Here is a 16,500-nt window from a genome sequence, read left to right as displayed (position 1 = left end):
ATAAGGTTGCCTACCCCTGGATTTTACCTTTAATTGATCTGACCCTTGTATATCCTATATTATTTAGATTGTCATATAAAAATAAGAAAATCTAAATGATGTATTTTATTTAAATTATATTTTATGTACAGCACCTAGTTCCCGTAGGCACTCCAAAAATAATATTGTAATGGATCAAACTCTCTCAATATTTATACACACAACAAAATGTTTTAAAAGTAATTCAAAATGTTATATTAGTCAACTAAATAATAGTAGTTCAGACATATCTTCATAGCATGATGTCTACAGCTGAAATGGTGTGAGCATTCAACTTACACGCCCTTCTAGCCCCACGTGCTTCTTTACACATTCAGAACCATTCTCATTTGCTTTCTTTCGAATATCTTCCTTCAGTTTGGCAGAGGATAAATCCTTGTGCTTTCTCTCTGGATCGAAATTCAAGAAATTAGCAATATTACATGTGTATCATACCAATACAGACAAAAGGTCTGGGATCCTTACACCTTAAGTGGTTCAAGCATATTTAAAATAGATTTTTTCCTTCTTAAAAGTTAGTCTATGGCTAATTATTCATATAATGGCTGACATGATGTGCACAGATAATAGAGAAAGAGTGACTAACCTGACTATATTTCTTCCCATTGTTGCAAATGGAAAAAAGTGCAGTAACGCTGGTAAAGCTACTGCCCATTCTCTACAGTGGTGCTGATGCTTCCATGTCTGTAGCACTGGCTCCACAGATTGCTTCATCTCAGTTAGCTGTGCGCATCATGTCAGCCAGTGTTTTTAATTTACAAAGTAGTTAACATTTTTTATTTTCTTGGCTCTCAAAAATACTATGAGAGAGATCAGAGCATTGGTCACTTACCATGAAGGCTTCCTTTTGCTGCTGGAGTCGAGGACATCTCTGAGTGGGTTATCCTTCCCACGTGCTCCAAGGCAGGACTAAGCTAATTAGCTGAAAGCCTTTAAGAGCCCGGGGAGGATAACCCCACCCAGTTCTTTTAGATCCAGTAGTGAGAGAAGACAATGTAAAGCGCATAGTGGTACCAACATGGACACAAAACAGGAATACAAGGAATTACACAGCAGCAGACCCATAAGAGGTGTTGATGATCTGTGAGTAGGGTATGGCAGCCTACAAGTCATTTCCAGGAGTAGATGCGAACATGCGCCGAGTGGGCCAAGATGTCGTCGACTCCAGCAGCAAGAAGCAGCCGTAAGTGATCAATGCTCTGTTCTCTGCTGCTGGTGGTTGATGACATTTCTGAGTGGAACATACCATAGCCATGGCAAAGATACTCCAGGAGGGAGCACCACTATCTTCTCCGGTGGAAGGACCCTTTGAAATACCCTTCTGCCGCAGGCTGTCTGAGAGGAGGCATAAGGGTCAATTTTTTTAAAACTGGTGAACATGGAAGGCACATTCCATGTGGCTGCTCTGCAGATTCCATGAACTGGAATTCCATGAACTGGTGACATTGTCAAAAATGTTGACCGAGTCGTCACTCTAGTAAAACAGGCACAGATACATGTAGGTGGGCAGAGGGTTTGTAACTCAGAAGCCAAGGCTGTGCATGCCTTTATCCATCTAGTGATGGTTGTTGGAGACTTGTTTCCATGGAGGTAGGCAGAAAGGACACGAATAGTTTCTTCATGGATCTGAATGTACTGTGCATTTGATATATTGTTTAAGACATCTTCTTACGTCCAACTTGCACTAAGGCTTTTCCGAGGGTTGAGTGGACCGAGGGTCAAAGGATGGGAAAGGAAGGTCCTGAGAAAGATGGAAGCGGTGGCCAAAAGGAGGTCGTGGGGAGCCAAACTGAGTTGGAAGAGAACATGCAGTCATTTTTGTATACTGATAGTGCTTGCAGCTCTGGGACTCTGCATGCTGATGTAACAGCTGGGTGCTGAGGACAGCCCGAAGGGGAGAGCTGTGTATTTGACAGTGTACCCCTGTGTATTTGAAGCGGAGGTGTTGGCTGCTCTTATGGATGGGGACATAGATATAGGCTTCCTTTAAGTCTACTGATGTTTGGCAGTCTAGGTGGTGTAGTGCCTCTGCTATCAGCCTGAGGGACTGTATTCACTTTTCCTCATTTGACCCATTAGTGTATGAACTTGAGGTCCAGAACCACTTTTATGGACCCATCCTTCTTGGGAACTATGAACAGATTGGAACAGATGCCGTTGCTGTGTTGGGAAAGAAGGACAGAAGGATAGAGGAGAGCTGGTCTTTAGAGGAAAGCTGGTCTTGGGGTAGCAAGCATGACTTGTCCCCATAGCTAAGCAGGGTCTGCCCTGATTGCATATGAATGGGAGACTTGATGTGTGAGCACTGCAAGATATTCCCCTCAGGGGATGAAGCCGCTCTGGGAAGAGCAGAAGGTTTCAGGTTCCCTCCCTGGCTTCTCCAAGATAGGGCTGAGAGATTCCTGCCTACAACCTTGGAGAAGCCGCTGCCAGTCTGTGAAGACAATACTGAGCTAGATAGACCAATGGTCTGACTCAGTACATGGCAGTTTCCTATGTTCCTATGACAAGCTCTGGTTTGCATTTGAATGGGAGACTACATGTGAGCACTGTAAGATATTCCCCTTAGGGGACTGGGCTGCTTTGGGAAGAGCACCTGCGTGCAGAAGGTTCCAAGTTCCCTCCCTAGCATCTCCAAGATAGGCTGAGAAAGACTGCCTGCAACGTTGGAGAAGCCGCTGCCAGTCTGTGTAGTAGACAGTCCTGAGCTAGATAGACCAAATTTCTGACTTGGTATAAGGCAGCTTCTGATGTTCCTACCAAAATTCTAATCAAGCTTAGGGAGCATCACTACTCATAATAAAGGTGTCTCATTCTTGTCTTTTTTCTATCCTTTTTTGGGGGTCACTTTTTTAATTGGGGGCGGGCTATTTAAATTTAGTTTAACAGGCTTGCTGCTTTTTACAATTCTTGCATCCTTTCTCTTATGAATCTCTAGCTGCCTAATTAATAAAAAATGTATTTCAGATATTTTGTAGTAAATCTGCCTTTTACATTCTAGCAGAAATTATCAGAACTTGGAGTGCAAGAACTCAAGGAACGAGAGGACTACCTAAAGCAGAGATGAGATGCATTGATGGCTCTGAAGGAGTCAAAAACAAATTTGCTACAACAAAATACAGATCAGAAAGAAGAGCCTTTATCTTCTAACGAGGTGAAGGATGAGTGTTAATTAGTATGAGTAGTTCCATTTAGAAGATCATTCTGCATTGAAAAATATGGTGTTGAATGATGTTGAAGACCTAGCAATGGGTTGTTGAGGTCTCTCTTGTGTGGAGGTGTACTGAGAGGCGACCCCCCAGCTTGTGAGGCTCCAGGTCAGGATCGTCGCTTTCCTGTCCTGGGTTGTTGCATGAGAGGCTGGTGGCCTTGGCTGAGTAGTTCATTGGCTGGGTGCTGGCAGTTCCAGAAGTGGCACTGGGCTCTGGAATCTATGTCTCGTCCTCTGAAGGCTGGCTTAAGGGAATATTCTCCTATTTGTTGGGGGTCCCAGTATGCGGGGCACAGGTTGCATGGTGTTGTGCTTATCCTTGGACTCCACCCGAATTCTTTTAGTGTTTCCTCCCTGAAAGGTTTGGTGCTATCATATGACACTACTGCCAGGTTGGTTCTAGACATGGTGAGGATCTGCCAGTGCTTGTACCACAGGTTGCGATGTACCCTACATATGCGTCGGATGCGCAAGAGGTAAAGTGAACAGGGTTCAGGGTGGCATCTGTCACGCCAGCCTGTGCCTTCTGAATCATGAAAAGCTGTCATCTCAGGTGGCCAGGGTCAGAAGGTGGTTCCTGTAATAAATCATCTAGCCAAATTAGTGAGGCTCTGCCTAGCAAAGGCTGCTGCTGAAGAGCAGAACTGTCTTGCACCCATCTGAGTGTAAACGCTGTACACTTATCAGTAGGATCCTTTAGGGAGGCTTCACCATGCCTTGGGAGTAGTGAGTGAGATATGAAGGGCCCCCACTCAGTGTATCTGTGGAGGGAGGGTTCTGAAGAAGATCTGATGCTTCCTACTGAAAGGAGCAAAACTTATTTGCTACCATAAGTGGCTTCCTATTTGCAGTTGGTCATTTTCGCGCCTGCCTACTAGTGTCAATGAATGGATCATGGGGGGGGGGGGGGAGAACCACCCAGTGACCTTCTTTTGGGTTTTGGAAAGACTCTATCCCCTTTGAACACCTGTGGTGGTTCATTCTGGGGCCTGGTATGCAGCCCTAGTGTAGTAATTGCTTTGGTCGTGAGTGAAGCAAATCTGCAGGAAGAGGCTCTGGGATGTAGTCCTGGGCTCTGCCTCCTGACCATTCACCCCCTCCTTAGGAGGGGCTAGGTCAGGGTCTCCCAGGTTTTTCTCCATGTCTGTCCACCTTTAGGTGAATGCTAGGAATAACTGTGATTGGCTTTTTATCTGGGGCTGTGTAAAAGTCAGAAGCGTGTAAAAGACTGTGTAAAAGTCAGAGAAGACCCTGGGTCTCTCAGGACCTCTGAGAGGGTCTGATGGAACTGGCACCTCTGTGTAGGGTTCTGGTGACCCGACCCATGAAAGCTCTGATGAGTGAGCTTCCCTGTCCTTATAATTAGAGCCCATAAAAGCACTTGAGGTTTTTTATTTAGTGGTGGCCTCCTTGGTGCCTCCTTGTGGAATGTTTGCGCTTCCTTTTTACCTTCTTAGGTGTAGGGCTATGGGAATCTGAGGAGGATTCAGAGAAAGGGGTGGGGTCCCTCATAGTTCTCTTTCCCCCCTCAGATTTAGATTGGGAAGTGTTAATTTTCTGCGAGGACACTGAGAGTGTGTCCTGGGAACATGACTGCCATCCTAGTGGCAACTCCCTGGGAAACACCGCTGGAGAGATAAGGCGAGGGGCTCTCTTAGCAGGGGCAGAAACAGAAAAAATTCCAACATGCTCAGATCTCACCCATTGCTGGGATGATGAAGCTGAGCCCATACTGTGGGACGGTAGCTCCTGATGGTGTCCATCGGAGCTGGGGGCCTTGCCGTGGATGAAGCGGCGTGGCCCAGCAGAGATGAGGCTTCCTCATATTCCTGCCACACTCATCTGGGGCAGCAGCCATTTGGCATGCTGTTCCTGCCATCCAGGCTGAGATGATCTGTGGTGGGGTAGCTGGGACAGCAGCTGCAGCGATACAGAGCCTCATTTGTAACCGCTCTGGTGAACGAGGCCACAGCCTGGCCCACACTCGTGGAGCTCTGCATCGTCCTCAGCACTGCTGATCGAGAGGTCTCGCAGCCTGCAGGCAGGAGACCAGGTTCGGCATTCTAGTCTGCTTGCTCGTGGAATGGTAAGGGCCCTTGAGGCACTGCTGGATATCCCGGACCCTCATAAGGTGGGGAATTCTCTTTGTCCTTTTTGTCGCAGGACTAGGACTGTTCCCACCTCTGATATTGCTCATAGCAGAGGGAGGGAAGAAAGGCAATAAGGAAGGAAGCAAGGATAAAGGAGAACACTGAGTGGGGCAGGAATTAAGAGCAGGAAAGGAAAGGCGACAGAGAAAACAAATGATGGAGGATCAGAAGGTAAACAGAATAAGATAAGGTTTGCAGGGAAGACAAGAGCAAAAGAAATGGAGTGGAGAGTCTTGCCTGGAGCAAAACACAGGACTAAAAGAACTGGGTGGGGCTATCCTCACAGGCTCTTAAAGGCTTTCAACTAATTCCCGCCCCCCACTTTGTTGTTTTAATTTATGTAAACCGCCTCGCCTAAGTCTAAGGAAGTCAGGCAGTCAATAAATATGCTAAATAAATAGCTTAGTCCTGCCTAAGAGCACGTGGGAAGGATATGTCCTTGACCTCCAGAGAGGTCCTCCACCTCCAGCAACAGATAACATTATTTGCCTACCCCACATGTTGCACTAGTGCAAGGATGTTGTACTAACTAGTTCCATTAAGTCAAGAGCCAGCATTCCAGGCGAGTGTAGCATTGGTGCAAAAGGAACAGGACTCTGAATTCAAGATGACCTCCTAATTTCCAATATCAAAAAACTTGGAGGAAAACCTAGTCTTGAATTCAGGTAAATATAGTATCTAAATAAAGAAATATAGGCCCTATTAAATTTATCCTGGGGCAGATGAATTTTTGCTGATGTTCAGGGTTTAACCAGTTATTATAGCACATGTCCCCTCAACCTGCCTTGCATTTCTTCAGAGATACAACGTACAAAGTTTAACATCAGTTCATCTGAAACACTGGAATACTTTTGCCCTAACATAAATATGAGCAAACACAATGAATTTTAATTTGTATGTTAGATACTTTCAGCTAACTACTCTTAGAACATTTTTTGTTGAAAAGTAGTATATAAATATTCTTAATAATAATAATACCTGATGACAGTTTTGCCTTAGTTCCTGCACTTGCACTCAGATGTCCTGGAGATCTGTGTGCACCATCAGATGATCTCAGTTGATCATGGAACTATATATATATTTTTTTAAATTGACAATGAGATAACAGTCAGTCATGCATTTCAGGCATTAAGCAAGCAAGAAGAATAAAAGACAGATACAAGTTTTTTTCTGTTAATCAAGATATTAAAAATTGTTTTAACACATGCTATTTATTTAACCTAACTATGGTCACAGAAACTAACTAGGATTAAATAACAATTCTTTATGTCAATTAAAAAATGAAATTTTTGTTCTGCTGTGGTGAATTTCTTCTCTCCAGCCAACTCAACAGCCCTATACAAACCAACATTCTCAAATGAGAAGAAATGGAGACTCTCTAAACCTCTTTTATTCTGGCATAAGTGGCCAAAAGACAAGAGTATATAATTCAGCTTCACATCACAATAATGCAGAGCTCATGTTTTTACATGCATTTTTATAAACTAATTGGTACAGAATCAGCAACTAAAATGTACTTGGAGAATATGAATTAACCTCAGCAAACAAAATAATTTAAATACTTCCTTAGGTACTGCAACAATTACAAAACATCCTACTGAAGGTAAGTTGGGTACACACATTTAACGCTGCTCCAGTTGCTGTTCAAAAAGGCCCTCCAACAGATTTCCAAATCTATTTGGAAATAGGCCCTCCAAATAGATTTGTCAAGACTGGGTTGCTCTTGTCTTTCCCAAAGTGGCTACCTTGACCCCTAGTGCCAGTAGCATAGCAGAGTACCACTACTCCACTACACCATCACACGTTTACTGCTTAGTTCACCATTTGAAAGAATCACAGGCTATGTTTCCATTAGGATGGTTTTTCTAATGTCATCACTCAGCTTCCTTGATAGCAAGTGACACATTAAGATACATTGATTATGGTCAAAATACACAAAAGAAAAAAGGTGCAAAGAAATCACATTTCATTTTGGAACAGGAACAGGAACTAGTAAGGCCTGATGAGAAGCATACACTTCTCATCAGATCTTGCCATTGCAGCCAGAACTGATAAAGCTGATATTTATTCTGATACTAACAAGATACAAAAAACAATGGTTTTACCACATACACGTGGTAGATGCATTCAGCTGAATCCCAACATACCTCTTTAGTTCTTTTCCTTTCTTGCTCTAGCTCATATTCTTCTTTAGACTTCCTACAAAATAAAAAACAAGGCAATATGCAATGCTTCTTTATGTTCAGTAATTCTTTACCAACCTGTTCACTCAAAATGCAAGAAGAATTCCAAGTGACCAAGAGCACTCCCATCTTCCCAGTCCTCACAACCACGTTCCCCAGAGAACATCCAATCCCCAAGGACCTTCCAATCACACGAGGACCTTCATAACCACACAAAAATTTCACAGCATGCCAGGGTACTCTTTAGTGTAAATAGAGTTCTCTAGTCTTTTTACAGTTTACAGTCTTTTGAACTGTAAATTTGCTACAAAACAGCTTTTTGTGGAGGAACAGGGCAGCCCACTCATCCTGAATTACAGGTAGCCCAGAGGCCCGGGGAATCATTACACAACTCCAAGTGGTACCTACTTTACAAAGGTATCTTCCAGACTGTTTGGGAGAGTTACACAAGAGTGCCTGTGCAGATCCAGAACTACCTTTATAAAGCAAGAGAAGAACAAGGATGAGAGAATGTTGTGCTCCAGGCCTCCTAGGACAGTGTGCACATGCTCTGGACAGTCTGCACATGCACACCCAGCATAAGCACAAGGAGTCTGGCACAGGCTCGGTTGGGTTCCATATTTGTATTGGCTATTGTGGAGAGGAACAAAAGAAACACACACCAAAATTCTAAAAGGCATGTATGGCAAGCAAGCAAGTCTAGCTACCCAGAACTAGAAGCTGAAGGCGGGGGGGATAGGAGCAGGATAGGATGGATGGGGAGGAGGAAAGAGGGAGGAGGATAGATCAGAGCAGAGTTCATTTTGTGGAGCATACCAGAGAGAGACGTCAGTGGTCAAAGCTTTGAGTATGTAGTTTCAAATTAAGGGGCTGGGCCCTCTCAGAAACCCATGACTTAGCAAAAAACAAGGAGACTAATGCTCCCTCCACCCCACCAGTTCCCCATCCAGAAGTTGTCTGATCTCCCCTACTCCCCAGTGGCTCCCTTCTTGTAAACCTTTTCCTTGAACATGTTATAACCGATAAAATTCCTGTCATGGGATGCTCCCACAGCCCAGATTATACAGTCCCATCAAATACACTTTTATTACACAAGTCTTATCACAGGCAGCAGATGTTTCTGCTAATAAAACAGTCTCTCTTGTAGTGAAAATCTGTTAGCCTCAAAGTGCAAATTGCAGTGTCCTCCAAAACAGCACCGGCATGTCCATTTAATTCTTGGAGGAGAAAGGGGAGGGAGAGGGGGACATGGATTCTGAGGAGCTACAGAGCCAGCAAGGCTATTCTGATACACATCAGAATAGGGCAATAATCAAAGAGAAGAAAACAGCCAGATGGCACAGAGCCAATTAGGCAGTCAAAGCGGTATCTGCAACAACAGTCAGAAGCAGTACTGCAAAATTGTTAAGATAGATATTATGACACAACCTGGCTGTGCAAGTGAATACATTATAATTAGGTTATGAAAATTATTTTAGTTATTATTTATATATCCCTATCAATGTAACATGATTTACACCAGCCCAGAAACGGACAATATACAAGACCCTGCCCACAAAGCAACTCTCAATCTAAAACAGAAGTGGAAAGAGAGAGGCAAGGGAAGAAAGGCATAAATGTGAACAAAGGTTGCTATATGTACTTAAACTTGGTTACAACTGGGAACAAAGATTCAGACAGTTTCTGTGCTCCAGGCCTCCTGAGGCAGTCTGCACATGCTCTTCATAGGCACCAAGGAGTCTAGCACAGCCTTGCTTGGACTCCATATTTATGTTGACTATTGTGGAGAGAAACACAAGAAATACACCCCAAATCCCTTTATGCTTTTATTTAGTAGAAAAAGAGAAGAGTGTATATTTATATACACTTTTATATTTATAGTTATCCCTGCTAACTTGGCAAAGAGGCACCTTTTAATGTGGTGATTCTCTTTATAACTGGCCCTATCCACCTCCAGCACAGCAACTCCAGTGACTGTTGCTGGTGTCTATCTTGTGTTCCTCTTTAGATTGTGAGCCCTTTGGGGACAGTGATCCAGCTTATTTATTTATTATTTCTCTGTGTAAACTGCCCTGAGCCATTTTTGGAAGGGTGGTATAGAAATCAATCAAACAAACAATCAAACTATTATTATTATTATTATTAGCCAGCCAGCAACTTCCGGTCATATCCGGAAGATGGTGGCAACAGGGCGACAGACACTGGTTGGGGGAAAGCAGCAGGGCAGGAGGTAAGTGCACCCTCCCCCACTCTTAAAGATAGACCCCACACACACACTGCCTTCTAGCCTCCCCACCGTGGTTCCATGCATATCCCGATCTGCCAGGGCCCACCTCTGATTAGTTTTAAAAAGAACTTGAAACTCCTCCTTTTTAAAGAAACATTTAAACAAAAACTGGTCATAAGCAGGTTTCAATTTTAATTTGATTTTTAGTTCTGATTGCTGTTTTATCTGTTACTTTATTTTATTGTGCTTTATCATGTTTAATTATGTTTTATTGTGGTGGTATGTATGTATGTATGTATTTATTTATTTATTTATTAAAACATTTCTATACCGCCCAAAATTTGCGTCTCTGGGCGGTTTATTGTTTTCTCTTGTTTTATTGTAAGCTGTGCTGAGCTGTAGGGATGGATATAAATATTTTCAAATATAAATGAATAAATTTTATTTAGTAGTGAGTCTACAGCTGGAAAAGCTAACCCCAACTTTTTCATTAGCATACCAATGCAATCATCATCAGCTCAAACAAGAAGCTACTACTACCACCACAACTACAAATATTTACATAACACTTTTCAACAGAAGTTCTCAAAACATTTTACATGGAAAAATAATTCGTTTATGTCTGGAATGTTATGTGGTTAGAGAAATATTTAAGCAGTTGAACAGGTGAAAAGGATACTCAAAACAGATTAAGCCAAGCAGAAGAAAAACTTTTATATCTAAGTCTTACAGTCTTCAACTTTTCTGCCTTTTTCTTGTTATCAGATTTAAGATTATGTATGAAATCAATCATTTCACATTACATATACACATAATTAAGCATTAAAACTCTAAACCCTCTTCTGTAAACAAAGAGGAAATGTTCCTTCAGCACCACGCTCAAAGAGCACATGCTCTAACTGCACCAACATTTACTCTCATTTTTGTCATTCAGGCTGCCAACATATGCACACTTACCTGAAAGCAAGCCCCACTGAACACAGTGAGACTTACTTGTGAGTAACTATATACAAGATCGCACTGTTAATATGGAGGACAACATCTTTTCTGGAGTTTGGACTGCAAAACCCCTGTGGAATGAGAGACCCACAGCAAGCCCACCCCAAAAATCTGTGACCCCCATTCAAACTATATTTGTTGTCAGTGGCATAAGCTAATGAGGGAGTCTGGCAAATCCATCTGCTAATGTCAGGAAAGGGCTCTGCAACTCCTCACCATCATGTAATAATGCATATTTAGGTTGGAAGCCAATCCAAAAATGAGAACAAAGCTGTAGCGGATTAAAGCCTTTGTCTCAGACCAAGCTTACATGAGGGAAAGAAATGCTGAATCATCCCTGCTGAGCTGCAGGACTAGGCTTCTCCTAAAACTTTTCTGCAATATTGGTAAGTTCAAAAGGCTGCCACCAAGCACCCGAAAACTTGAAGAGAACTGGACCACTGGATTGGGTGCTTTAATCCAAGGTCCCTCTGTCACTAGGTATTGGGCAAATATAAAACAAAAAAACACCCTTCCATGTGTATACCTACATGGGATGAGAAAAACTGGTAGTTGCTGAACATCTGAGGATGTGCTTGCACCAGAGAAGATTCCCCTTCATTCCCTCCTCTTTTTTATGAATTAAAAACCAACTCAGAGAGGCTTGTAAAAAGAAAAGACTTTTTAAGAAACAGTTTTATTCTAGTACTACAGACTGCTTCCATCTGAGGCTCTCTCAGCTTTAAATACAGCTAAGAATACTTAATAGGATTTCAAAAATAGGTTGTCTTAATGCACGTTTAAATGTTTATAGAGTCTCTTGCAATGCACTAGGTGTATTGGGCATCGGCTAGTGTTTCGTAGTTCAATTACGTTACAGTTAAACAATAATAGAACAGTATACAAAGCACACACCAAAGAAACAGAAATTCTAACACAAAGTCTGACTAAATAAACTTTTCCCAAGACTAAACTTCCTGAAACCAAAGCCCAGGCTTCCTTTCCCCTGAACTCACCAAATTTCGGATGAGACTTCAAGCTTCCTGCCCTCCTGTCTTTCCAGGACCTGCAGAGTCATTTTCCTGCCACCATCCTCCATGGCCACACGCCCTTCTCTTCTAACAAAGCCTAGCCCTTCTTGTTCCCAGAATTCCTTATAATCGCTCTCTAGGTCCACCCACCTGGTGTACTGATTGGCAGCCCTGGAGTTCACCAGTGTGACAGTCAAGACAAGGGTTCACTCCCTGTTAACTCTTTAGGGGGAGGGGTGGCTGATCACTACAAAAGCAGAAAATTTCTTTTTACCTAAGAACCTCTCTTAATATTTTCATTTCTTCTTCTTCCATTTCATTGTATGCATCAGACCCATCTGTCAAACAGTCAGGTAGCACACCTGTTAAAAAGGGGGGAAAGAGAGAGTGGTAGTGAACAAAGGAACACAATTGTCAAAAAATGAAGTACAAGCAAACCTCGTTAGCTGCAGATTTGTGTATCAGCAGTCGGAAAAAAGACACCTGACCTCGGCATACGCAGGAAAGGGGGGGGGGGGACAGGTCAACCTCACATATCCGTGAGTCAGTGGTAGCCAGAAATGACCACAGAGATCATTTTCAGTCGCCATTTTGTTTCTTAGAGCCTCAAAATAGCTCCGTATAAAGAAAAAAGAAAATGGTGATTTTGGGCCAATCTGGGGAGAGCAGCAAAGCATAGTAAGCAGCTCCCCCCCGTGTTGACCCTCCCCCCATTTAGCCAATTTTCAGCAATCTTTTAGCCATTTTTTAGCCAACTGGGAACCTAACCCCCACAAACCCATAGTCCCTAATGCCTCGATATTCATGGTTTCAGTATCCATGGCTGCAGCTGAGAACACAACCCTGTAAATATCAAGGTCCGCCTGTATGAACAATTGTCTGTTGGGCATCATTTTTAAATTAAACTTGTTGACCATTCCTTACCATTTCTTTCCTGAATTATCCTAATGGCCTGCAACTGCATTTCAATGTTTTTCTCAACCATCATTTCTTTAAATAATCTGAAATCTTCTGCTGCCAGTACTGGCTGCAAAATGGCCTGTGTGGAGAAAGTGGATTATTTAAATCTTACATTGCCAACCAGTTCACAGGGCCAACTACCATTTTACTGTACAGTAATTTTCTCTTTTAGAAGAGAAAGTTCTTTAGGGTTTCTGAAATAATTTTCAAATTAGAATACACCTTCTCCCATTTTAATAACAGTCTCAGTCCATCGTGCATATAATACATGAAGATATACATTTTGGGGGAGAAAGGAAAGCATTTTTACAAGTAATACCTGCTTCGCAGAGCCGCCTCTTTCTTTGTCCCTCAGCCATATGCTCCTGTCCTCTCCTTTCCCCAAACTAAAGGGCTCAAATCACCTCTGAAGGATTGGACAATCATTCCAATCAGTGATACGTCTGCCTCCCCATCTCAGGGTACTGTAGAATGTAAGTGCAAGCAGTTCCTAACTCTGCCAGCAAGAAAACTGTTTCCTGCTTCCTCCCAAGGCAAGTTATAGAATTCATACTAACTAGCAGTCACTATCCTTGTCCAGGCAACCTGGGGCAAAGAAAGGGTGAAGAGAAGCAAGTCCAAGTTTGCAAGTGCACATAAGAAATGGAAAAACAGGTTGCTCACCTGTAACTGATGATCTGGTAGTGATCTGTTGATATCTATTTATAATAGGTTCTGCACCTGTGCAGAACTCTTTCAGCATGGAATACCACAGCTCCTCTTGGCACTTCTGCCCTGCCCCAAGTGACTATGTGGCTATATTTAAGGCGGGAGGGACACCACTCCCTCAGTTCTTGGACGACCGCCAGAGCAGGCAACCATCCTTGCAGTGTCACAGGTGACTTCTTTATAATGGACTTGAACTACTGCAGTGGGGAGGTTCGGGTGGATCTAATGGATGTCAATGGCTCACTTCTAGATCATCAGTTACAGGTGAGCAACCTGTTTATCTGGATCATGATCTGTTGAGCTCCATTAGTAATTAGTGTTTAGCTAGCTATTTAGGAGGAGGGAGCAGTAGATAATTCAACACCATTTTAAGCCCTTCTTTCCCAAGCTTGCTTCTGCTGCCGATCTCAAGTCTATAGTGTAATGTCTTATAAAGGGCATTTCTGATGACCAGGTTACCGCTTTACAAATATCTTTGAAGGACATGCCTGACAAATTGACTGCTGAGGTCGTATATGCCCTGGTGGAATGTGCCCTTATGGTCCTTGGGGGCTCTATTTTCTGTTGCTTGTAAGTTAGCAAAATAAGCAGAACCAGCCAATGAGACAAGTGTTGTCTAGATAGGCATTGACCTTTTACCTTCCCCTTGTAAGTAATGAATAGTCTTTTTGTCTTGCAAATAGATTTTGTTGTTGCTAGATAGAAGAGTAATGCCCTCCTGACGTCTAGAGAGTGAAGTGTTCTCTCTAGAGAGGTGGCTGGATTTTGAAAGAAAGTCGGAAGAACAATGTCCTGATTTATATGGAAATTAGTCACTACTAGCCGACCCCACACAGAGCATCTGTGCGCTCCTTGGGGCCGGCGGTTACCTTCCCCCCCCCCCCACTTCTGCCCCAGTCTCCGCTTCCTAACCACGGCCGGCCCGTGCCAGGCCTAGCCGCCTCTCCTCCCCACTGCCACTTCTGCCCGCCCCCACTTTCTTTCACTCCTCCTGGGCCTTGCATCCATGGCCGGGCTAGGCCTGCTGCTGCCTTTGGCCTCCGCAGCAGGCTGCCGCCACCACAGCAGCCAATCCTCCTGGGTGCGCCTCAGCCAATCAGGCGCCTCCGCCGCCCATCCAATCAGCTGGGCACTGGGGTGCACATTCCAATGCACACCCAGAAGAATTATATAGAGAGATCATTAGGAAGGAAAGTATGGTCAGTTCACATCAAGACCTTCTCTGGATAAAATCTCATAAACAGTTTGTCTATGCATAGAGCTGTCATCTCACACACTCTGCAGGAGGTGGTGATTGCTACCAGGAAGGTAGCAGGAAGGTCTTTAGGGTGACTAGCTTGAGTCTTGATGTGGTCACTGGTTCAAATGGCAATTCAGTCAAAGAAGAGAGAACCAAGGAGATACTCCACTGTTCTATTGGTTGTCTGATCAGCGGATATAAGTTTGTGAGGCCTTTTAGGAAACCTTTGGAGCTAAGATGGGAGAAGACTGTTTTTCCATCTCAACCTGGATTTTTTGCTGAAAGTGCTGCCAGGTGTACTCTGATGGATATGTTAGATAGGACTTCTGATGTGAGAGTAGTTACGTAGTGAAGCACTTGTCTTACAGATGCTGACATAGTACAGAAGCCTTTAGAGGCTGCATAAGATCTAAACCTTTTCCACTTTCCCACATAATTCTTACGAGTGGATGGTTTTCTTTGATTTAGCATAATCCTGTTTAGAAGCTGGTATCCAACATGCTGTTAGTCTTAGAATGGCTAAGCTAGGGTGTAGCACTTGACCTTCCTTCCTGTGACAGTAGTTCTTGGTAATGTGGGAATCTTCTGTATCTGTGTTGAGACAGTCTGAGTACCAGTGGAAACCAAGGTTGCCTTGACCACCACAATGTAGAAGCTTTGCCACCACTCGGCTTATGAGTGGAAGTGGTGGGTACATGTACAATAGATCCATGGTCTAGTCCAATTGGAATGCATCTCCTAGAGATTGCGGATCGTGACCCGCTCTGGAGCAGAAGCTTCTGCATTTGGCATTCAGCAAGGTTGCAAACACATATATTCGTGGCCATTTCCAGGCTCTGAATATTGGATGTAGATATTTGTTGTGTATCTCCCACTCAAGTTGACCTGAACATGAGAAAGCACGACTCAGGCTGTCAGCAATCATATTGTCTGTCCCCTTTATGTGTATCACTTGAGGATAGACGCGATTGCGAATGCACCAGTGGCATAGCTGGATACTCAATGCACAAAAGGATCTTGAGGCTTTGAACCATCACCCCCCCTTGAACCATCATCCCCCCTGATGGTTACATAGGAACAACCGTGCTGGATCAGGCCCAAGGTCCACCTAGTCCAGCATCCTGTTTCACACAATGGCCCACCAGATGCCGCTGGAAGCCATAGGCAGGAGTTGAGGGCATGCCCTCTCTCCTGCTTTTACTCCCCTGCAAATGGTACTTGGCATCCTGCCTACTCAGTAGCCCTCCAACTAGTAGCCGGTGATAGACCTGCTGTTCCTAAGGGGGGATGCATGAGATGGGGGGAAGAGGTGTGGGGGAGCGGAAAGGGGGAGGGAGAAGGAAGGGGAGGGAGAGAGGAAGGGGGGAGGGTAAGGAGAGAGTGGAGGAGAAGGAGAAGGGGGTGGAGGAGAAAGGGGGGAGAGGGGGGGTTTCAGGTAGGCAATTGCAGTGGTGTTGTCTAGCTGAACTTGCAGTTTGATTTCTTAGCATTGGTAGAAAGGCTTTCATTAACAGAAATACTAATCTTAACAGAGGGCTGTCCAAATTTGGGCAAAAGACCAAGAGGAACCACATTTGCAATTTCCTCATTTTCAGTTGTGTATTGACTGTTTTGCAGGAGGCCATCAAGCCCAGGAGGCACTGAACCTTCTGTGCAGACTGAGTTGGCTGGTCTTTGAAATTCTGGATCAGGTCCTGATGGTCAGGAACCTTTCCTGAGGTAAGTATTCCCTTCCTTTTTGAGTATCCAGAATTGCCCCTGTGGAGGACCGGC

General features: G+C 43.8%; 1 protein-coding gene across 2 annotated transcripts in view; it reads right to left on the bottom strand.

Moving 5' to 3' along the window:
• CFAP36 (cilia and flagella associated protein 36) overlaps positions 1–16,500 on the bottom strand; it is a 69,593-nt gene that overhangs the window by 33,446 nt on the left and 19,647 nt on the right. For both annotated transcript variants that reach the window (XM_053246362.1, XM_053246352.1), the window contains exons 4-8: positions 12,744–12,858; positions 12,094–12,181; positions 7,548–7,599; positions 6,379–6,469; positions 319–428 (exon numbers count right to left, since the gene is read on the bottom strand). In XM_053246362.1, the coding sequence (XP_053102337.1) occupies positions 319–428; positions 6,379–6,469; positions 7,548–7,599; positions 12,094–12,181; positions 12,744–12,858 (456 nt within the window). The remainder of the gene's footprint in view (positions 1–318; positions 429–6,378; positions 6,470–7,547; positions 7,600–12,093; positions 12,182–12,743; positions 12,859–16,500) is intronic.

Source organism: Hemicordylus capensis, chromosome 1, assembly GCF_027244095.1.
Source record: "Hemicordylus capensis ecotype Gifberg chromosome 1, rHemCap1.1.pri, whole genome shotgun sequence".
NCBI classification, from domain to species: Eukaryota; Metazoa; Chordata; class Lepidosauria; order Squamata; family Cordylidae; genus Hemicordylus; species Hemicordylus capensis.
Note: the sequence above shows the minus strand (reverse complement) of the source record. Positions and strands in the feature narration are given on the sequence as shown.